Here is a 25131-nt window from a genome sequence, read left to right on the forward strand (position 1 = left end):
ACATTGACAGTTTGTCAATGACAAATTTCAATTCTGTAGTTTAAAATGACTTTTTGTTTAGAAATGTAAGCTAATTAGACTGAAAAAAGTTAAAAAATGTTGAAATTGAAACGTGTTTCAAAATTAATTAAAACAAAATGTTTTGATTGACCCAAAGTGAAATTTTGTTCGCTTTTCTATTTGAGATTTTGACTTTTTGTCCCGATTCAGGATGGGATGAACTTTCAACTCTCAAAAATATTTGAGGTATGGGAAAACCATTTGCCACCCAGCTCTAGTTAAAATAGTCATTGTCAAGCTATGCTACACTGCTACGTCAGAAACACAGGAGCATAAAACCAGAGAATGTTCATCTGCAACAGAATAATCTGAAATGCTAACACATTTTTCTACAGTAGAAGTTGCAGGATGTTTGAGCAGATGTTGTAGAAATCTGTAATGCTTTTGAATTTATACAAAAGTTACTCTTAGGGCTTGGCTACACTTACATTTTATAGCACTCTAACTTGCTGGCTCAGGGGTGTGAAAAATCACCCCCCTGAGCACAGCAAGTCAGAGTGCTCCCAGCGCTCAAAGCTAATCCCCTCGTGGAGGTGGATTACCAGGAGGTCTGGGAGAGCTCTCTCCCAGCACTTGCACGCAACCACTCTCTCACACTTCAAAGTGCTCCTGCGACAGCGCTTTGAAGTTTCCAGTGTAGCCATACCCTTAGATTCTTGGAATTTTCATAATAAAGTTCCAGGTCAGTGGGAGCTGCTAGATCAGAGGTAGGCAAACTATGGCCCGTGGGCCACATCCAGCCCACGGGACCGTCCTGCCCGGCCCTTGAGCTACCGGCTGTGGAGGCTAGACCCTGGCCGCTCCCCTGTTTTCCCCCTCCCCCGCAGCCTCAGCTCGCCATGCCGCCAACGCTCTGGGGGGTGGGGCTGCGAGCTCTTGCCAGGCAGCACGGAGGTGTGGCTGGCTCCGGCCAGGCGGCATGGCTGCCAGTCCTGGTGCTCTGAGAGGCATGGTAAGGGGGTGGGGCGTGGGGAGGTTGGATAAGGGGCAGAGGGTCCTGGGGGGCAGTCAGGGGACAAGGAGCAGGGGTGGTTGGATAGGTGTGGGAGTGCTGGGGGGGCCTCTGGGGGGGCAGGGGTATGGATAGGGGTTGGGGCAGTCGGGGGACAGGGAGCAGGGTGGGTAGGATAGGTGGTTAGGGGCAGGGGACCCTGGGAGGGGGTGGTCAGGGGCCAAGGAGCAGGGCGGGTTGGATGGGTCAGGAGTTCTGAGGGGGGCTGTCATGGGGTGAGGGCCAGGCGGTGGGAGGGGGCGAGGGCCAGGCTGTTTGGGGAGGCACAGCCTTCCCTACCTGGCCCTCCATAGTTTCGGAACCCCGATGTGGCCCTCTGGCCAAAAAGTTTGCCCACCCCTGTGCTAGATGCTTAGCACTTTTGAAAATCTGAACACTTGTTTAGGTACCTCACTATGGATTTAGGAAGATCTTATTTTTAAAAAAATGTTGACCTGGAAGTGGTGGGCAAGAGCACTGCTGTTTGAGAACCTTCCTTTGCACTAAACTGCATGGTGTGTATATAAGTGCTGATGCAGTGGGTTTACAGCTATTCCACCTTTAAACCACTTTTCTCTCTTTATACTAGCTTTTAACTGCAGGATTATAGGCACTGAATATTTACCAGAATTGGAAGGCTGGTGACGGGTTAATCAGTCACTGTCTGCTGCATTACTCTCTGGAGAGCTGCCAGCAGACCAAATGAGATGGTGATCCAGAGTAGGCTGCTCTGGCACACACATGGATGAACCTAGGGTTACCTTTACCTGTAGATTCTAGCTACTGCTCTGCTGTGTTGCTGAGGAAAGCCAGTGGAAAGTGTAGTAGAATTGGAGATTGGAGGTAGATTGGACTGACATGTAAAAGTGTGCGCGCACACCTCCACCCCAAGGGACCTGGTCAGCTGGAACAGGGATTCTGGTGATATGGGCGAGATCACTCTGCTACATTGCTAGCAGAAGCTAGTGGAAGATAATGATGATATGCATCTGGCACTGGACTGACAAATGCATTGTCTGTGGGAGCAGGAAGGAATGCAGATTCAGTTCAGGATCCTCAGGCTGCCTAAGAGCAAGGTCAACAAGTTATTACTGAAAATCCAATTAATCTGAAGTTGTCAGCAATTCGTGAGAGAAAATTCTCACACACAAAGCTTTGTGGTGTGGAGAACGGTGATCCTAGGCCTGCTCTTTTGGATGGAGGTACAGAACACTGGAGTTAGAATGCAGTGCTGCAGCTGTCCAGCAGAGCAGACTGAATTCAACAGTGGGAAAAAGAGGAGAGGAAAAAGCCCAAACTGTGGCCAAATGAGCCCATCATATACATAAGTCATGCCCAAATCATTGTATGCTTATGCATGAGAAATGCCTGCTAAAATTAATAGGAGATACATGCCACTACTAAAAAAATAGGTTAGCATTAAGAAATCCAGGGTATCACCAAACAATTCAATCAAGTTGACATTACTTTCCGCTTTATTAATTTTCATAGTAAGTTTTCTATCATTTCAAATGCTAGTCTAGTTTATGGTGCAGATTTTTAGGTTTTATTATAAGTTTTGCATCCTGAAATTATTTGCATTTAAAGAAAGTTAAACAAAAACACAACCACTGTCAGCTGTTTACTTTAGGATATAGGGTTCCAATTTCACTAGAAACAAGGACTATTTTAATTTCACATGTATTGAGGATTTGTCTCCAAATATACTTAACACACACTATTTCATAAATGTAAAGAACACACGTCAGTAGAAACTAGTCTTACAGTAGAGACAAGTTCTCTTAACATTGAAACTTGAATTTTCTAATTCGTAAAAAAAAAAAAAAAAAAACTTGGTCCACATACAAAGTAAAATGGGTAAATACAGGTTTAATCAGAGCAAATGCTTTCTTTTTATTCAGTTCCAGTTGTAGCGCTCTCTTGGAGGTAAATCATAATGTGTTCTCTCCTCCTCTTCAGGTCTGTAATCTAATGGCAAACCATAATTGTAATCAACTGTTACAATGGGTAATCTTTTGCCTTGCTCCATATCTCTTGTAAATTCACCTTGAAAGGGTTTCCTTTCATAATCAGTTGAATCATCTTCCTGGTGTATGGATGAGGACAGATGCATTGTGCGTGAAGAATATGGCGCAAATCTATTTTTCCCCCCTCTGTTAAATTCATCTGAAGGACGTGTTCTCCTATTGTCTTCAGGACAGCTAGGCCGATTACTATAATAAAACCAAATATTAACTATACGATTCTTAGATATACAATATTTCAATAACGATAATTGGCATTAAACTCTAAAATGGTGTACCTTCAAAAAGAAATTATAGGTAAGTAATTTACCCTTTAGTACACTGGAAATGGAAAAGGTCATGCAGCTCCAAATTCTTGCCTTTTAATGCTTCATCTTAATACTACATTGCAACTTCATTACTCTCCTCAATACCCTTCTTCGTTCTTAGAGACAAATTTACCTGTGTTAACTTATTCGTATTTGTAATATTTGCCTTCTTTTGAATTAAGTTGACTACCCTTTCTGTAAGGTAGTTCTACCAGGAGTTCCCTATTTATTAATAGTTCCTTCAATTTTGGATCATGTTTCTAGTTTTAAGCCCCTAAATAATGTGGGAAAAAAAATCAACATCAACTTTACCTTTCCTTTGGAATACATAATAGTAGCACTGTACTGCATGTTCTCTATTACAATAATATTGTTCCTATGATATGTTGACTTAGGATCTAATAAGTACCATATGGCATATATTGTAAGGGTGTGTACACACACAAACATTGCTTTGTATTCTATCTCTGGTCACAAAAAATTTGTAATGGTGAGAATAAATAACCACTGGAACAATTTACCAAGGGCTGTGATGGATTTTCTATCACTGACAACGTTTAAATCAAGATTGGGTATTTTTCTAAAAGATACGGTCTAGCAATTATTTTGGGGGCATTCTATTGCCTGCAAGGACATCAAACTAGATGATCACAATACTCCCTTTTGGCCTTGGAATCTATGAATTTAGCATATATACCATATCTTGGCTCCCAGGGTAAGTTATAGTATTTCATATTTACCTTCTTTGTACTACATTTGCCACCTCTTATCCAATTACCTACATCAGAGGTTCTCAAACTGTGTCATAGCATGGACTACATTTTTAAATAGAGAAACTGCCTTGTGAAACACCTCCCTCATATTCACATAGAACACCACCCCCTCTGTCCTATTCATGATTACATCATCCCAATTGTTCACATGGAAAAGTAATATGAATTTAGTGTAACTTTTGCAGCATTTAATGCAATGTAGCAACTAGAAACAAAGAGGATGGCCAGCACTCCAACAACCACATTTAGGAACCACTGATTTAATCAATCCAAATATTTTTGTATCTGGTTTCACTGTCTCTCATAATTTTGCTCATTTTCAGATTCAGTATCACCTGCAGATTTTGAGAATTTTGGTTCTAATCCTGTAAAACACTTATGCAAGTGAGTAATTCCATCAACTGGTGTTAATGTTAGTTAGAGAATTAGAACTGAGACAATTATGAGGGACTATGAAACCAGATTCACAAGATTTGGATTGTTTAGGTCAGTCATGTCCTAACTGGTCCTTGGAATGCAGATGTTCTCTGTTTCTAACTAGCTAGTTTGCAAGTTTGGGACTTTTTGGTCTCAATATCACACATTCAAATCACGTACACAAATGAAAAAGGGTCTTCTAGCAGATTCTAAATAGCTTTCATGGTCTGGTCCAACTCACAGAAAGTCAATGGAAAGACTCTTGCTGATTTTTCTGGTGTTTGGATTGGGCTCTCAGTGCCGATGATTTGAGCTGTGCGCTACATGACAGCAGGATGGAAGAACTTCAAAGAAGAATATATCCCAAGTTTTTATTTTGCTTTAAGAATGAGTTCACCATGTAGGGAGTGTTAAATAATTTCTAGTTAAAAATATGATTGCATTAATGAGCATCAGTGTTATGAAAAACATAGGTTTCAGAGTAACAGCTGTGTTAGTCTGTATTTGCAAAAAGAAAAGGAGTACTTGTGGCACCTTAGAGACTAACCAATTTATTTTGCTGCACATTAAACTCAGGATTTTGTTTTTTGCCAATTAATTTGATGCCTGTAATAAAAAAAACCAGACATATGGCATAAGACCACATATAAGCTTTTGTTCCTTTACAATGGAATGATTTGTGAAAACCATGCTACCAGGAATAAGGATTTCCCAGTGATAGCCAGAGTACGTACTTCAAAATCCTGATTTTCAGACCCATGTGCAACTTTACTGTCTCTGGTATCTAAAATTCCGGTAACAAGCACTGTATATTATAATAACTCCTCCATTATCAGATACAATTATACACATGTAGGAATTTCATAATACATTTCCATTATAAATTGCTTATATTGCAGTTTAGCGAGAACAAATATCTAGTTTGACAACTGCACATCCAATTTAAATTTCTATGGTCATGGTGGCAAAGGGATGGTAATGTGTAGAGGGGTACGTAGATTGATATGCAATATATGAACGCCGATATTTACCTGTAACTTCTACTGAAATCATCATTATCAGATCCGTAATCTCTGTGATGTGAAGGAGAAGAAGAAAAGTGAGGTTCTGGTAAATTTTCATGGGAGGAAAATGACCGATTTCTGAAAGAAACAAAGAAATTACATGTTAAGAAAGACAAGTGTGTAAAATAATTCACTAATTCTAGTGAAAGTTCTTTTAGATTTTTTTAAAAAAAGTAACCAAAATTAGTTAGCATGAAAGGAATGTCTTAGTTATATAAGTGAGAGTATAATTATATTATTTTAGCAATATCAAAATTATAAAGTCTCAGAAGAATGATCTAATATCCCTGATCGTTTAAATTGTGTAAAACAAAAGTGAAGGACAGAAATAAGTCTTTTAAATTATAGCACTCCCAAATACTTAAATAAATTTTACCATGTAAAGAATATTGCTGCAAATTTTATGTCAAAGGTTTTACTTTTGAACCCAACAGCTGTATTAACAAGGTGCATATTTGTTTTAGAGAGTTTTCAAGGATTTACAGTTCTTAAATGAGAGGTTTGCTAGTAGACATTACTTATGAAATAAGCAACTGAAATCCAACACTTCCTCACTCCTTTGTTGATTACCTCAACTTGGTTAAAGGGATTAACATTACCTTCAATCCTGAGGACTGATTTTCAGATGCAAACTTCTTCAGTATAAAATGAAGTGAGATGCAGCATTTTGTCTCAAGGTGATTCTGAGGAGTTACTGGAAATGTGCTTTAATTTAATTCCGCTCTCTAATTTAAGAAAGTACAGAAATACTCTGGAGATCAGTTTCCCAACCTCAGGGCCTGATTCTGCAAACCCTTACATGAGTAAAAGGAGGAAAAAAACCTAATTGCTCATTATCCTAAAAATGTTATATAATAATATGCTGAGGAACAACACTTGCTACTCCCTAAATCTGCTGTAACAGCAAAACAATACTTCACCTGTCTGAACACCATTCACGTGGCAAGTCGTCATGGTCATGAAAAGGTTGCAGTCTTTGTCCATGCCCCTTATTAACAAAATCAAAATCTTTCAACTGTGTCTGTTCCTGCAAGTCATCATAAGCTTGATTGTCATGAAAAGGTCTGCGCCGTTGTCCAGGACCCCTATTATCAAAATCTTTCAATTGCATCTCTGTTTGTAAGTCATTGTGAGGCTGATGGTCATGAAAAGGTCTCAGCCTATGCCCACGGCCCTTGTTAACAAATTCAAAATCTCCCAACTGCATCTGTGATTGTAAGTCATCATGCGTTTGGTAGTCGTGAAAAGGCCTCAGCCTTTGCCCAGGCCCCTTGTTGATGAAATCTAAATCCTTCAACTGCATCTGTGCCTGAAATTCATCATGAGACTGGTGGTCATGGAAAAGCCTTCGCCTCTGCCCACGGCCTCTGTTAACAAAGTCAAAATCTTTCAGCTGCATGTCATCCTGTAAGTCACTGTGAGATGGGTGATCAGGAAAGGGTCTCTGCCTTTGTCCACGGCCTCTATTAACATACTCAAAGTCTCTTGACTGCACATCTCCCTGTAAGTCATCATGAAATTGGTGGCCATGAAAAGGTCTCAGTCTTTGTCCAGGCCCCTTGTTACTGAAATCTAGATCCTTCAGCTGCATGTCTTCTTGATAGTCGTCATAAAACTGGTGGTCAGGAAAAGGTCTTCGCCTTTGTCCGGGTCCCCTGTTGTAGTCCCAATCTCTCATTTGCATTGGCGCTTGTAAATCATCCTGAGATTGGTGGTCATGAAATGGTCTTCGTCTTTGTCCCGGTCCCTTGTTAATGAAATCAAAATCTCTCAACTGTATCTGTCCTTGTAAATCATTGTGAGAGTGGTCATCGTCATAAATTCTTAATCTTTTCCCCGGCCTGTGAAGAAAATTAGTATTTTTAAACAGCTTATTTGCATTTATGTTATAAATATTTCAAGTTAGCCATCCAAACAAAGTAGCATTTTTTAAACTACTCAGGACTGAGAAAGGACATTGTCACTCAAATATAAAGGTACTAAAATATTAACAGTCTAAACTATCTAATTATAGTATATATTATATGTATTCTATAACCTTGTCTCTTTCACCAACAGAAGTTGACCCAATAAAAGATATTACTTCACCTCAACCACCTTGTCTTTCTAATTATATTACAAAACACATTCTATTGTCAAGACCAGGGTTCTCAAACTGGGGGTCGTGACCCCTCAGAGGGCTGCAAGGTTATTACATGGGAGATCACGAGCTGCCAGCCTCCATTCCCAAACCCTGTTTCGTCTCCAGCATTTGTAATAGTGTTAAATGAAAAAAAAGTGGTTTTAATGTATAAGGGAGGGGTCACACTCAGAGGCCTGCTGTGTGAAAGGGGGTCACAATACAAAAATTTGAGAACCACTGGTCAAGACTGTGAAAACCACTATAATTCCATATCACTTTTTTAAGAGACGAGCAAACCCAAAATAACTCCATAGAAAACTAACAAGAAAATTCATACACAAACTACTGTACTAGCATGTTATCGAGGAACAGGAGATACAATACACGTCTCTTCCAAAACCAAAGGATAAAAACTTTTACCACATAAAAACTGCCCCAGTGAATCCAAAGTACTTGTAACGGAAGAGATCCTGTCCTAGTATTCCCTTGCTTTATCTTTTTGTCACAACCTTAATTTAATTTAAAATAGGTATACTGAATTACTAGTAATGAAAAAAGAACAGAATACCAGTGTAACTATTCCAATAGTTATCTTTCACTCTACACTTTTTAAAAATGTAATATTTTTGCCAATTACCCAGGAAAATCTTCATTTGGGAATCTATCTACAGGTCCTTCCATCACATTTGGTGGGGGTATAATATCTTCATCAGGATCCCATACATCCATTCCAAGATTACTAGGGAAAATAAAAGCATTTAATGTAAAATTTCCTTTATTAAAAATACTGTTGAAAGAAAGTATGTACTTTTTTTTCCAGTTGTGGAAATAAACTGGCATTATGGGAGTGCTGGAAAGCTAGGGAATCATAAAAGTGTAGGACTGGAAGGGACCTCAAGAGGTCATCTAGTCCAGTCCCCTGCGCTCAAGACAGGACTATGTGTACATTTGGGAGAATTTCAGTTTATTTTTTTCTGAGGACGCTGATAGAAAAAGGTAAAGAAAATACTTCACTGACATACAATATGACTCGTTGACCGTTGGGACAAAGCCCCATGGTTATTTGCAAAATTGTCCCTCAACTACATCACCCCTTCCCATATGAAAGTATACATGATACAAGCCATTACCCTCTGATCCCACTGAGGGTTACCAAAAGAAACTACACCATTCGCTCAAGAAACTCCCTCAAAAAGCACAAGAACAAATCCGCACAGACACACCCCTGGAACCCCGACCAGGGGTATTCTATCTGCTACCCAAGATCCATAAACCTGGAAATCCTGGTCGCGCCATCATCTCAGGCATTGGCACCCTGACAGCAGGATTGTCTGGCTATGTAGACTCCCTCCTCAGGCCCTACGCTACCAGCACTCCCTGCTATCTTCGAGACACCACTGACTTCCTGAGGAAACTACAATCCATCGGTGATCTTCCTGTAAACACCATCCTGGCCACTATGGATGTAGAAGCCCTCTACACCAACATTCCACACAAAGATGGACTATAAGCCGTCAGGAACAGTATCCTCGATAATGTCACGGCAAACCTGGTGGCTGAACTTTGTCACTTTGTCCCCACCCATAACTATTTCACATTTGGGGACAATGTATACCTTCAAATCAGCGGCACTGCCATGGGTACCTGCATGGCCCCACAGTATGCCAACATTTTTATGGCTGACTTAGAACAATGCTTCCTCAGCTCTCGTCCCCTAATGCCCCTACTCTACTTGCGCTACACTGATGACATCTTCATCGTCTGGACCCATGGAAAAGAAGCCCTTGAGGAATTCCACCACAATTTCAACAATTTCCATCCCACCATCAAACTCAGCTTGGACCAGTCCACACAAGAGATCCACTTCCTGGACGCTATGGTGCTAATAAGCGATGGTCACATAAACACCACCCTATACCGGAAACCTACTGACCGCTATGCCTACCTACATGCCTCCAGCTTTCATCCAGACCACACCACACGATCCATTGTCTACAGCCAAGCTCTACGATACAACCGCATTTGATCCAACTCCTCAGACAGAGACAAACACCTACAAGATCTCTATCAAGCGTTCTTAGAACTACAATACCCACCTGCTGAAGTGAAGAAACAGACTGACAGAGCCAGAAGAGTCCCCAGAAGTTACCTACTACAGGACAGGCCCAACAAAGAAAACAACAGTATGTCACTAGCCATCACCTTCAGCCCCCAACTAAAACCTCTCCAACGCATCAAGGATCCACAACCTATCCTGAAGGACGACCCATCACCCTCACAGATCTTGGGAGACAGGCCAGTCCTTGCTTACAGACAGCCCCCCAACCTGAAGCAAATACTCACCAGCAACCACACAACAGAACCACTAACCCAGGAACCTATCCTTGCAACAAAGCCTGTTGCCAACTGTGTCCACATATCTATTCAGGGGACACCATCATAGGGCCTGATCACATCAGCCACACTATCAGAGGCTCGTTCACCTGCACATCTACCAATGTGATATATGCCATCTTGTGCCAGCAATGCCCCTCTGCCATGTACATTGGTCAAACTGGACAGTCTCTACGTAAAAGAATAAATGGACACAAATCAGATGTCAAGAATTATAACATTCAAAAACCAGTCGGAGAACACTTCAATCTCTCTGGTCACTCGATTACCGACCTAAAAGTGGCAATACTTCAACAAAAAAACTTCAAAAACAGACTCCAATGAGAGACTGCTGAATTGGAATTAATTTGCAAACTGGATACAATTAACTTGGGCTTGAATAAAGACTGGGAGTGGATGGGTCATTACACAAAGTAAAACTATTTCCCCATGTTTATTTCCCCGCCCCGCCCCCCCCCCACTGTTCCTCAGACATTCTTGTCAACTGCTGGAAATGGCCCACCTTGATTATCACTACAAAAGGTCCCCCCCCGCTAGTAATAGCTCACCTTACCTGATCACTCTCGTTACAGTGTGTATGGTAACACCCATTGTTTCATGTTCTCTGTGTATATAAATCTCCCCACTGTATTTTCCACTGAATGCATCCGATGAAGTGAGCTGTAGCTCACGAAAGCTTATGCTCAGATAAATTTGTTAGTCTATAAGGTGCCACAAGTACTCCTTTTCTTTTTAGTACAGAAAAGTTTCCCTATTTACATTCTCATAATACAGGAACAAAGGACATTCAGTGAAACTGAAAGGCCAAAAAAATGTAATTAAAAAACCAAGAGAGCTTCCAACTTCACTGCTACAATGATATCAAAAAGGCAAAAGAGTTTTTGGAGAATAGATGGATTAGAATGACATCTACAGTTACATTAGATTGGATTTGTTTAAAATAAGGAATATAAATCCTCTTGCTTCAAGGCATAAGTCTGCTACTGACAGACAGGGGCTAGGAAGAATCTTCCCTTCCGGGCCCAGTCTGCTACAGGGTCTGTTGCATCTTCCACTGAAATACCTGGTACTGGCCACTGATAGAAACAAGAGAGCAGGCTAGATAGACCACAGGTCTGCTCTGGAATGGCAATTCCCTAGACAGCATATCCGGAAAAGTTAATAGATCCAGACTCTGGCAGGCTAAGAGGAGAGAGTGAATTCCAGAGTTAAGGGGCCCCTCACTAATAATTTTTTGCCAGCTACTCCTTCCCAATTATAACTCTGCTGAATGCACCTAAGGAAGTAGGACACAACAACTTAAGAATTTAATAAGAAAAATCAACTTTAAAAGAGAACCCTTTGCATGATGTACATTTATAAGATAAACCTAAGGGGAAAATTACACTTCATACCATTCATAACAGAAGTCTTCAAAGATAAGCACTGATTGTGTAACAGGACAAGAGGCAACATTTTAAATATGACCCAAGCATTGACAATGCAAGGAACTGCACTTGATAACTTCAATTATGTAATTAAAAGCCTTTGACTACCTTCTCATTGGCTGAGTTCTGAGATCTGTTAGGTATACAAGACCGTCCATACGATGACCTCTAGCATCACCAAAAGCTGAAGAAAATTGTAAAAAGATTAGCGTGTGCAGTTAAACATGCTTGGAACAAACTCCATATAATGTGGTCAGTCAGGGCTCCATGTAAACCGTGGCACAGTGAACTTGAAGTAAGTTCACTATTGATTCCTGCGACTCAATTTTAAATTGCAGCAGACTGACATTTTTGCAGTAAACTGTTTTCCAACTGTAACTATTGCAGTTGCTACTTATGATTGCACCAATACACAGAAACCTTCAAAACCTATAATGGGGTTGGAGGGAGGGAACTGTCCTCTTGATGTGGTTGAGATCTGATGGTGCTCAAATACTGCCAGGCATGGAAGCAGCAGCAGGATGGATTAATTTGTGGGAACCTGTGCAGGAGTTAAGTATGAGGTAGCTGTCACAGAACCACTGTAGACACAGAGCCTCATGTTCTGTTCAGGTTCTACGAAATACCTTGAATTGCTGTCTCTGGATCCCAACCTTCAACATCAATAAGGTATCTGACAAAAAACATGGCTGAATTATTATAAAGGTATATATTATCACTGATATAAACATACTATTCTAATTAAAAAAATTATTTGAATTTTCATGTAATACTTGCCTACACATAAGGTAGCCAGTTCTATTAATTCCATTGGTACAATGAACTCCAATGAGTTTATCTATTACAAAGGAAAAAAGTGTGAAAAAATGGAAATACCAAAAAATAATGAGTGCAAAACAGAAGGCATTTATTGTTTACACTAAAACAGTTTCAGTGAGCATGTTTGCTGTTTGAAAAATTATTACTATTAAGCCTGTACACATCAGGATATATATCCAGAATTTATGTTCTTCCTGCTGGATTTGTAGCAGCAGTTAACTCAATGCTTCCCACTTCCCAACCTAAACTAGTCCAGACAGGGCACAGAAAAAAGAAAGGGAAAACTGGTGATAAGAAAAGCTGCCTGACTAGATAACCATCAACCACATTGTGATAACGAAACTGAATCAAGTGACTGGAACAAAACATGACTGATTTTGAGGGCAAGTTTAAACAGCCACCAAACTTACTTTCACAAGTTCACTTATAGATTCTCCTGAACCCTTCCAAAAGCAAAAACACTGAAGTCAGCCTGGCAGCCTACTGGTAATGAAATGCACTACTAGAGGGATCCAAGTACAGGGGTCTAAATTTGGTCCATTACTCCTTGGATGGCAGATGCCTGAGGTATTGCGGAGGCAGTGCATTTAGCTTCTTGCTTTGTATTGCCATCTCTAGTCAAACTTTGGAGAAAGCTGTGTCTCTTGATCCAGTTGCAAACTAGGAAGTTGGGGTTCTGACCAACATTCAGAACAAAACACTCCGACCCAAAGGGCCCCTAAAGGAAGGCCTTTGTCACATCTAAATCATTAGATTATGCAGGACGGAAACTCCCTACACTTCAGTTCATAAGCCAAAAACAGCAACCAAGGAGCCAGAACATTAACTAAAGGGATAAGAAAGAACCATCTCAGAATACCGTTCTTTTCCAACACTTCAAATTTGGGCTCTGGTATCTGAGATTTACGTCCACCTGCAAACTGGCTATCCACAACAGAAGCATACATCTTATCTGAGGTAGAGCAGTGCAATGAGGTAGAGCAACTTTGGCAATGGAAATTTTCTGACACAAACCATTACAGAGCTATCACAGTAAAAAACCAGGAGGGGCTCAACAGAGCAGTCTCCTGCGTCAGGCACACAGCTGAATGACTCTCAGCTGCCAGTAAAGATTTGTTCCAAAAGATGCTGAACGGAGTTGTGCAAGAGCCTCCAATACTAAGGGAAAGATAAAAAGAGTTACACATGTAGGTTGTAGCAGGATGTGTGCAAAGAGATCTTCCATGCATAGAGCTGTCACACCAGCCTGGGGAGAACTGTGCAACAGCTCTGCACAAACACTATGTAAACTCCCAATCACCTCTATAACTGTATCATGCTCTTAAAGAATTACTAGCTTCATGAGAGCAAAGGATTATCCAGCTGCCATCAAAATATCTTAACATGATGCCCTGTAGCTACTAAACTTTATAACCAATTAGCTAAATGACAACTTCATGCTCTTGAGCTATGTCCTTGACTCCTAATTCAGAGAACTCAAGGTCACACTACTAAGTGGTTCTGCTATGAAGCAGAGGGTGGAGATCAGACAGGAGGCTATCACATTACATGCCTTCAACAGAGTAAGACTACCTTACGGATCGCAATGAAAGAACAAAAAGTATGATCAGAAAATCCTTGATTGTGTCCTATTACAAAAACACAGAAAGTGTTATGAAAAGTATTATTTCTTATACACAGAACTATGCCAGTGGCTCTCAAGCTGTGGTCTGTGAACCAGCAGTGATCCATGAATTGCCTGCTGGTCACATGGTGCTAGCTCTCCTTGTTCTCAGCAGGCACATCACATTAAATACAGCTAAAAATATGACACTATTAGGAAGGCTATCCATGTAATAAATGCTGTAGCTGACATGAGCATTTTGGAGTGGCAAAAGGGATAGGAGATGGTCCATGAGATTATGAAGTTACAAAACTGGATCACACTATGAAAAAGTTTGAGAAACCTGACCTGTAGAAGTGAATATCTATTATGATTAATAAATCACACATTTAAGATTTAAGTAACATTTTGGTCTTTTATAGCATTAAAGATGCTGTTAATTACCATTTCCTGCATTTTCCCAAAGGAACTTTCTGACCCATTTTTTGAATTGTAGAATAGTAGCATTATCGGGGACTTCAAGTCCAACAGTATACAGTTTCTTATACTGCACACTTTTAGGTAAATCCTAGCAACAACAAGGAGAAAAAAATAGCAACAATCATTAGTCATTAAAATCTTAATTAAATTAAATTAAAGTCATAAAACTTACAAACAATATATTAAAAAAACTCAGATGTAAGTCACTGATTCAAATCAATCAGTAGTGATTGAAAATGATCATTACATAGTTATATTAGAAAAGCTGTACTCACAAAAACTGCCATAGCAAATTGACTCTTCCCAACAAAAGGGCTACCTCAAGCAAAGAGATCTAGGTTTGTAATGGAGACTGAACTTTCAATACCCTTTCAATACCTCCTGGTCACAGTAGATGCACGCTGGTGGGACTGACTAAGGAAGCTTGTACTGCCATTCAAGTCCTCTTCATGAAGACTATCAAGCTTCACCTCCTCTCCCTTACTTATTTTATCCCATTATAGTGTATATTCAAGGGTCTACATTTAGTAACACATGCTTCTATTTACTCTGGCACAGAGCACATTAAAAGGATACTCCCAATTACAATGTAAATTTTTTTTTTAAAATCAGTCTAGAGTTAACCTGTGGAATCCATTCATACAGCATAATAGTGAAAGAAATATTATATTTTTAAAAAGATATAGATATAGCATCTGTCTTCAGGGCGGGGCCATGTCTTTCTGTGTGTTTGTGCCAACACAGTAGTCTTAATCAGTGAATCTGGGAACTACAGTACTATAAATAAATATAATGATCAAATGCTAGTAAAGTTCCTGAATGAAGCCATAAGTGAACGCTAGCTGAGGTTAAGATGTTATTTCCTTCATGATACAATTCTGCATAAACTTCTGCTGGAAACACGATACCAGATTAGATGGTTCACCTGTCTGTTCCAACATAACAATTTCTAGATTGACATTAAATAACACAAGATAAAAGGTAGCAGTAATTGTGCATTTAATTCTGCTATTACTCCTTTACTATTACCTTAACTTCATAATACCGTGTGGTGTATGTTAAGTCTATAATTAATCCAAGTTCCACATTTAGGGCTTTCATTGCAGCAATCAGGTCTTTGGGTGTAAATTTCTGGGTTGGAGTAAGTCTCTGGTTAATTGCCTGTGATGAAAAAGAAAAATGAAGATTGTGTTTTACAAATTCCAATAAAAATAGAAACATCTGCCTCTTATAAAATGAATCAAGAACAAGAAGAAACACAGGCATTCAATGTATTGTGTGGATTCAAAAACTACATTGAGATGGAACTGATGACCCAAAATAAGTTAATGATTTTATTGTATGATATGATGACAACAGATAACATGGATAAGGCAGGCTATCATGTGGCAGCAGCTCCAGCGCAATAAGCACTAATTTCATATCAAGAAAAAAGTCCTGCACAATGAAGAATGAATATAACAATTTAAAATAATTCCTTGAACACATACAAATTTAACATTGACGTCAATAAGCAAAACAAAATATAAAAATCTTACCCACTTGCTCTGCAAAAAATCCCAAACAACTGGTCTACTCTACATAAAAACTACGGAGCTCTGATAGGACAGTTTACTGGCTCCCTTCTCTTCCCACAAATGTTGGGGATACTTATTTTTCCCTGCCTGTTTGCTTTCTCCTCTGTCAGTCATGTTATTGGATGCAACATAAATTTGTCATTTAGCATTAAGATAATTTTTTTCCTATATATTTGAAGCAAGGTCTTTATTAGGATTGAAGTGAGTGTAAGAAGAATGTAGACAGCAGCAAAAAATTCTCTAATGAGCATCAGGGCCAGGCAAAGTATCAGGGAGCCTAAACAGCTCCATGACAGCTTCCAGTCTCTGCTTTGACCAGCATAAGCTCAGCAAAACAGAGAATCTGGCTAACCATGTGAAACAGATTAAGATGGAATTTACATACAAGATGGTGTCTACATACCATTAGAGAGCATTTAAAACATTTCTCTAAAATATACTTCTTTTGTCCATTTCTGTGCAATTTATAGGAACAGGATACGGAGACATACATTTATAGTCACCATTTCAAAAGTGGTCCAGTGACCACTTCCCTTTAATGCGTGATCATCATGTATGTGAAATTAATTTCTGGTTTATGTCAAATGGACAGTTATCCACATCACAAAAATCACCACCACAAGTAGGACTCTTGTTACAGCAGTTTCAGAAGATGCAAAAGACTGGGCTCAAGACTGAATCGACGCACTCCAGAAGCACTAAATTCTGTAATTTAAAATGATTAAATGAATGGTGCAGATTAGCTGGTGAAAACAACGAGGAGTCCTTGTGGCACCTTCGAGACTAACAAATTTATTTGGGCATAAGCTTTTGTGGGCTAGAACCCACTTCATCAGATGCATGGAGGGGAAAATAGTGGAGAAGGTATAAATACATGAAAAGATGGGAGTTGTCTTACCAAGCGTGAGGTCAGCCTAATGAGACTGGTTGAGAAAGTCATGATGTATAAGAGATAAGTAAACATACTCAGTAACACCAAGTACCAGTCTACACCAAGAAAAGCGAATAACATCTTTAGTTTATGGAAAGCTCATTGGAAAAGGACTGAATGTACTAAATACTAATTTTAATAGAAAAATAATTTCTGTAATTTTTCACCTTGAATCTGTTCTGCAGTTTGCATATGAATGTGAATGCTATTTTCCATAATTCTTCACACTGCAATTAATACAGACTGACAAACAGCACTTTATACATACCCCTTTTAAAGGCACTTTGAAAGCAATGAATCTTGTTCCTGGTATAGGCTGTCCAACTGGTGTCAAAGTCCGCCATCTTTTATGAAAAAAAAAATTTGTATTTTTTTCTAAATACTTGAAGGATAAAATACTTTTCAAACTATACTAATTTGATACAGGACACCTGAAGTTTCATATAAAACAGCTACTTCTGTAATAAAGTTTCTTCTTCTTTGGAGTAAGCTTTCCTCAACAAAAACACAAAAAACCCCTACTCTTTTTGGTCTCAGGATAAATTTCAAGCTACATTAAATGTCTTATAAACAGCAGACTTTGCTGCTCCCACATCACCCCAAACAGAAAGATGTAAATAGCATCCTAGTCTCCCTGATGGATCATACAGCTACTTGCTTGACATGTCAAGGGTCAGATTTCCCAAAAAACTTCAGAACCAAGCAGCAGTCCTAGCTGGGCATCTAAGTGAAGTGGTCAGGTTTTCTAAGTGCTTATCTGGCTACTTTATTAAGGTGCCTAAATAGAAACTGACCTCTTTTGAAAAATCTGCCTTATTTCAGCAGGAGGAGATATTTTGATTCAAATAAATCCAAAATAAATAGTATTAGCTAGCATGACTACTGAAACATTTCTATTGTTTTGTTTCAATATTACACATTTGAATAATGTTAATAAATTACTGGGGGGAGGGGGGCGAGAATTCATTTATTCCACAGCCAGAAGGGACCACTGTCATCATCTAGTGCAGCGGTTCTCAAACTGTGGGTTGTGACCCCAAAGTGGGTCGTGACTCAATTTTAATGGGGTCACCAGGGCCAGCATTAGACTTACTGGGACTCAGGGCTGAAGCTGAAGCCTGAGGTCCACCCCCACCTGGGGCAATGGGGTTTGAGCTCCAGCCCCGTCTCCCTCCACCTGGGGCGGCAGGGCTTGGCCTGAGGCCCTCTTTCCCTCCACCCGCCCCAACAGGGTGGCAGGGCTTGGGCTCCGCCCCCCACCCCTCCAGGTTATGTAGTAACTTTCTTGTCAGAAGGAGGGTGGCAGTGCAATGAAGTTTGAGAACCCCTGATTTAGTCTGATCTCCTGTATAACACAGGCCACATAATTTCCCCAATTTAATTCCTAGACTATATCTTTTAGAGAAACATCCAATATTGATGTAAAAGTTGCAAGTGACAAAGAATCCACCATGACCCTTCATAATGGGGAAAGGTGCCTAAATGCTGGAAGAACATAAGTAGAGTATTATTTAGGTGAGTAAGAATATAGAATTAGCATTTCTCAGAGCACAAAGATTCTTCCATTATTCAGCTACACAAATTATATGGAGAGACCGCTGGCCCTCCATAACTAAGTCTGCAACCAGGTTTCCATTATAAGACCAATCTTCACTGATCTTCTAACAAAGCACAAGAAAAATATTTTCTAGTCATAGTTTTTGTGATCACTGTTAGTATAGAATGGGATTTTGTCCATAAATTTCAAGTAATTAAATGAAATGGTTCTGAAGTTACAAGTTAAAAATTAGTCCTTTGCACATGTTGCCAAAATGCTATCTGTGTACTACATATACACCTGGGTCTCAGTGAGTTATATATTAAACTGTATCCCCTGAACCCATCAAGGAGCAATTCTACATTATTTTAATATGGAAGCTCATGACAGGTTACAGGACTTGTTAAAATTTACACAGGAAGTTTGGAGCAGGAAACAGAATATATTTATCTAAGGCAGCAAATCTGCTAAACCACAGATCTCTGTATCTGATGCTTACTGATCTGTAGAATAGGGCCACTCAAGTTTATCTAGCTTTGTCAATTGTTTTAAAATCTACAGAAGAAAAGTCAGATATAAGCATAGTCTGTTTTACAGAAGGGTAAATAGACACAAAATGCTATGGGATGGACTTTGGGCCAGCAGAGGAAAGAAAAAGCTTGTCCTCTTTAAGGATTGCTGCACTCTGCCCCCCGGGCTTGAGGACAGGAGATAGAGGGCCTCTGTGGCTAACTGTTTGGGCAGCAGCATATAAGTTTACTGCCTCCCATGTACTCAAGGGAAGATCTATAAGCCCTTCCCCATGCCCAAGGGTGATATTATGCACCATGAAAACTGACTGATTTGCCTGAATGGCACTGCAGTGGGATTGGCTAGGCCACTGCCTGTGGGCCTGGATCTGTTGTGTGAAATCGGGCAAGTGAGTTATTTTTCTCACACAATCTGTAATGTGGTACCCTCTTTGCAAGGAGCTTTGTGAGCTACAGATGAAAATACACTATATAACTGCAAAGCATTTTTATTAGACATTTTTCATGTTTAGGGCAGCAGGAAGTTCAAGGACCTAGCTGGGAGGCAAGGTTTATCTAATGCAATATACATGGGCCTAGCAGATAGAGACACAAATGACAAACCTGGTTCTAATATTAATTTTCCATGTGACCTTGAACAATGGAGGGCTTGTATCAATTAAGGAAACTTGCTAATTATACTGGTGTAAACTTCCCTTATCTAGACAAATCCTTAATTTTTCTGAGCAATAATTTTACAATCTGTAAAATGGGTGTAATGATAGTTACCTACTTCCTAAAAGTGTTACAAAGTCCACTTAAATGTGTGTAAAGTGCTAAGAGTAAAGTATTAAAAATATACTGTCACTTTATTCTTATTATTTAACATTTACATTGCAGTAGCACTTAAAGGCCAAGCAGGTTGGGGCTCCATTGTGCTACTTAAAAATGTGGTCAGTTTCTAAAATGCGATCAGTTTCAAAATGAGTTAAGTTTCAGTTACAAAACATGTCCCTGGGTATCCACTGCTAATTTTTGGTGGTTTTAATATTATTTTCCTATTTTTAAAAATGTTTTTCTCCCCCCCGTTGCTGTGCTGAAGATCCACACAAAAGAAAGAAACAAACAAACTATCCCCAAGGTGCATTTGACAGCACTATCTCAAAGCCCCAAATAAGTGGTTACTTTTTATTGTAGTTTTTAAGTGTCCTCTAAAGTTTTGTAGTGGCAGAGCTGAGAATAGAACAAAGGAGATCAGCCTTGCAACACTGTATTCATTACTTTAATTCATGTGGCCTCCAGGGTGTCACAACCACACTGGAAACTCCTGAAAGTGCTTGTAAGGTTTAAACTTTTGAAGTCCAGCAAATTACACTAAAGTGCTTCACAGTGCTCCCAGTATTCAAAGCCAGTAGAGATGGAGCAGAAAAAAGGCCAAAGTCTACTGGTCATGTACACCCTAATGTCCTAGACAACAGATTGAGCACAGAAACTTAAAAATTCCTACTTTTTGTGTGTGAAAATGCTTTCAATGATCACTACTTCAAAACTACTGAACCAATTTCCTTCAAACTCAGTTTTCTCCTTAGATCTGGTTAACAGCCATAAAACAATGCAATCTTGAAGGAAATTGATCCAGTCTCTATGTTTGTGCAAAACCTGTGCTCAGAACATATAGGGAAAGTACATATTTTACACATAATGAACTAATAAATATCTGAATGAATTCCGCTGAAACTTGCCGAAACACTCTCTTCTGGGTAAAGATCAAGTACAGAAAAATTTCCAGTCCCCAATTAATTGGTTTGAGTAAGTTATAAGCAACTTAAGTAGGGGGTTTAAAGAAAGTAGCATTTCAACCTTAACTATAGTCATTGCTACCATTCTCACCGTAATAAAATGGCACACACAAAAAAAATCACCTAGATTCTACCTAACAGTTCTAATAAATGTGCCTTATACGATGCACTAAAAAGTTGATAAGTATCTGGCTAGTATAATTTATTTTGGAAAAGGAGGAGAAAAAATGACTGAGACACACCCAAAGTCAAATTATGCCAAGTATGTGATCATAAAAGTCACAAAAATCTGTCTGTCATCATAAATTTGGAAACAACAAAAGACAATATCCTTTGCAGGCAGTTAAGAGAGTTAGGGCTTTTTTTAAAAAACAAAAAAAAACAAAAAAAAAAACTTGTGTACTGTAAGCATTTCAGAGGTAAAGACTTGTAAACAACAAAATATTTCTAGGGAGTTAAAATGTGATTTGTAAAATTTCTTTTCACATTTTAATGTAACCAACACTGATCTCAGCATTAGAAAAATTGGATTTCATCGGATACGAATTTTCATTTTGTTTATAAAGGCCATTGTACATTAAAAGAGTATATTGATTAGTGTTCTGTAAGGCCAAAATATATTTTTAAATAGTTTGAAAACTGGAGAGTTTGTTTGTGGAATTGGACACACAGGAGTTGTTAAATGTGCAACAGTATTTATTTTTAACTGGACTAATTGCCTAACCTACAGCAATTATTTTCACAGAAGCATTCTACTGCATGCTCACCTGTGCACTTATTGAAAATTTAATACTCAGCTTCCTGCTGCACTGAATTTACCAGTTAGTTACAGAGATCTGTTTATTGACAACAGTAGATTTAATCTTTATTTTTAATTAATCAAGAGCAAATATTGGACTGTTGCATCACTAAATGGATCAGACAGAAACTGCAGTCTGACTACAAGGGAGAATGTTATTTACACACAAATATATCAATAAGTAAATTTAAAAAGGTAGTTTAATGAGATTTTAGTCACTGATCAAAAACTTGCTGCTGGACTCCACTGTACACGATAGTGTCCTATTTATTGGTAGCCTCTGCACACATTTCTAAAGCACCCAAAGTAATAACCAAGAAGGGCTGAACATGGGCACTTCTGTGGTCACTTCTGTGAAAAAGGGGACAATGAGGGACATACTTTACCCTACCTATTCATGTTGAGATGGCATTAGAGTGGATAAATTAAAAACAAACAATAAAAGCCCCAGATCCCTCTGTCTTCTGGAAACGGGGTGAACATGGGAAGGAAAAACTATGAAAACCCAAGATTAGGGCTTCTAGGAACTACAGTAATATAAACAGTACTAATGAATAGAATGACACGGCAATTTCTGAGACACCAATACTGACAGATAGTTCATATACAGCAGTTTATTATAAAGTTCAAAACAGCTTCAGCTTCCTCCAACACCACATTTGTCAAGTAATCCTTCTTTCAATTATTTTGGAAAACCAAACTACATTAAACAAGTTACATATGTAATATATAATTATCATATAAGTTCACTGGCACAATAGGTCACTTGTGGTCTATCAACCTAACAACCATCCCTTTCATCATTAAAAATTGTTGCAGCATAAGCAGTGGGCTAACCTGAAATGGTCCAAGCCCATATTTTGTGTTTTTGAAGTTACTGATATAGATAAAAATAAGGACTTACACCTTCAACATTAGATGTGTGTGTGCGCGCGCACTGATTCGTTGAAAACCAGTTTTGCTAGATAACAGCACCTAAACCATGCCTTGAACATAGTCCAGTTGCATTTACTATTTCCACAGCATTCTAAAGAGCTTAAGTAGTGCATGACATGCAACATGATTCCATACCAGAACAGATGCAGAGTGGTAACCCTTTTTGTGTGTTTGTGAAAAATGTGTTTAGATTAAAAATCAAGTTATCTTGCAGTCCAAGCTTTCAGAAGGTAATACACTGTTTATCCTTCTAGTTCCGTATATTCTCATAAGGGATTAAAATGCATTTTAAAAGCTTTAACTTTTCAATCTCTGTGTAACAGGGCACACATTTTTAAGGGTAGGAGGAAAAGAAAATACCATTGCCAATCAGCCATTGTTTCCATTCTTCTTACCCAGCCTGCAAAATGGTTGCAAAATTCAACAACCGAGGTAGAAAATCTATTCAGCTGCCCTATTGCAAGATGACTGATGAAAATGAAAAGTTTGGTATTTTACTTCCAAGTTTAAAAAAAAAAAAAAATGAAAAATTACTTGCTTTGGACAAACGGAATTTTGCAAAATTGTTTAGTTTGCTGTCAAATTCTTACTCAAAGCATTCTTTATTCAACCTACTTCTGGCACCTTCAAAACAGTAGGGCGTTAATCTACAAAACAAGATTAACAAGAAATTAATACTTTTTAGCCTTGTGCAGATGTGTTACAATGTGGAAAAGTTTTGCAAAACAGGCACAGAAAAGGTGTGCGCCAATTTAATACAGGTACTGTAGAAAAGCTCAGTGTCTAACTCTGAATCCAGATTTTCTCATTAAAAACCATAAAAGCTATGTTGGTAAAACAAATTGCATAGAATTCTGGGTATTTAAAATTGAAAAATGTGAAAAGTGTTTATTTGGAGGGGCGAACAAGTCAATTAGCAGCACTGAAGCTGACCCCAGGGTGGTACCAAGGTGTCTAGTTCTTAAGCCACCTGCAGACAGTGTATCTCCCAGACAACTCAAGATGTAGCTTGATGACACGACAGCTACTTGGATTCTGTGAGGTTTTCGGTCAGTATCTCAACTGTTAAAATTCTTTAAGCCCATGATTTTCTGAGTTAAGATTTAAATGAATTTTCCTCCTTCAAGGGAAAAACCTACTGCAAGCACAGGAGTCTTCCTGCTTTGCACAGAATGGTTTAAATAAATACATGGAAACAGATTTAGCGTGTCCTGTTTTAAAAACATGTTGTCCACTATTTCCTAATTCACCCCCTCATGAATGAAGCAATGGAGTATGAGTAGGGGCATTTCTCAATGAAAACCACTTAACTTCACCCTCATTTTATCATTTATTTTACAACGTATGACTGACACTTCAGAAGAAGTAGAACACATTAGCTGGCCCCAGGAGCTCATCTTCTAAGTTAGAGGTAACATAAGAGTTACTACAACAGATGATGGGGACAGGAAGAACAATAATTCAAAACAGGCATGTTACGTAGGTCTCATTAGCTCCAAGGATTTTCGCCTTTTATTTGTTATTTTATCATCATTTGGCAGAATAGGATCACGAGTACATAGAAGTAGAGCAAGGGTAGTCCTAACAGGAAAAAGTTGAGAGAGAGAAATTCAAGGAGAGGTCAAAAATACTGGGACTGATCAGCTTAGAAAAGAGAAAACTAAGGGGGGATATGATAAAGGTCAGTAAAATCATGACTGGTGTGCAGAAAGCGAATAGGGGAGTATTATTTTCCCCTTCACATAACACAGAAACTACAGTAGAACCTCAAAGATACAAACACCAGTTACAGACTGACCGGTTAACTGAACCCCATCTGAAAACAGAAGTAAGCAATCAGGCAGCAGTGGAGACCAAAAAAACACACAAACAAACCAGGAAATACTGTACCGTGCCTACATTGCATCTTAAAGGTAGGCACATCTGGGCTGCCTGTCCCCCATCCCCACCTTGCCACATGGGGCACAGCCGGCAAGAGCAACCCTGGAGCCTTGCTGCTTTCCTGTAAGTCATGGACGAAGTCCTCTCCCCTGCTAAGAGGGACAAGCTTGCATGCTCAGTCTGAGCCTGGGAAAGAAACTTCCTGAGCTCCTGCTGGAACCTACCTGGGAGTTTGTTGTTGGAGCCCAAGCTCAAGCTCCTGCTTGCCCTGTGTGCTCTGGAGGAGCAGCTCAGTTTTAAAAAGCCATAGCCTGCACCCTGCGCCTACTGACACCTCAGTTCTACAGTGTGTCCTGCTCACCACCCTTGCAGCCAGGGGGCTAGAACCAGCTGCCTGTCTCCACCCCCATGCACGGGGTAGCCCCTTATAGGTAGGAAGTAAAGAATCTGAAGTTTGCAGGCTCAGATGTGAGACCCCCTCCGAGCAGTCTGCCTTGAGGAGCATCCCATAATGTCTTATTCAGAGTTACGATCAACCTCCATTCCCAAGGTGTCCGTAACTCTGAGGTTCTACTGTATGAAATTAATAGGCAGCACATTTAAAACAAACGTAAAAAAATCTTTACACAATGCATGGTCAACCTGTGGAATTTGTTGCCATGGGATATCATGGATGCCAC

General features: G+C 39.3%; 1 protein-coding gene across 1 annotated transcript in view; it reads right to left on the minus strand.

Annotated features, from left to right (window-relative positions):
- Positions 1–2503: 2503 nt before the first annotated feature.
- The window catches only part of LOC102946214, a 32023-nt gene continuing 9395 nt past the window's right edge, over positions 2504–25131 (minus strand). Inside the window, exons 3-12 of the mRNA XM_007053014.4 lie at positions 17259–17334; positions 15512–15643; positions 14447–14570; positions 12358–12418; positions 12207–12253; positions 11689–11764; positions 8397–8498; positions 6558–7478; positions 5605–5715; positions 2504–3264 (exon numbers count right to left, since the gene is read on the minus strand). Of these exons, the coding sequence (XP_007053076.1) occupies positions 2949–3264; positions 5605–5715; positions 6558–7478; positions 8397–8498; positions 11689–11764; positions 12207–12253; positions 12358–12418; positions 14447–14570; positions 15512–15643; positions 17259–17334 (1966 nt within the window). The 3' untranslated portion in view covers positions 2504–2948. The remainder of the gene's footprint in view (positions 3265–5604; positions 5716–6557; positions 7479–8396; positions 8499–11688; positions 11765–12206; positions 12254–12357; positions 12419–14446; positions 14571–15511; positions 15644–17258; positions 17335–25131) is intronic.

The sequence above is a fragment of the Chelonia mydas genome, chromosome 7, assembly GCF_015237465.2.
Source record: "Chelonia mydas isolate rCheMyd1 chromosome 7, rCheMyd1.pri.v2, whole genome shotgun sequence".
NCBI lineage: Eukaryota > Metazoa > Chordata > Testudines > Cheloniidae > Chelonia > Chelonia mydas.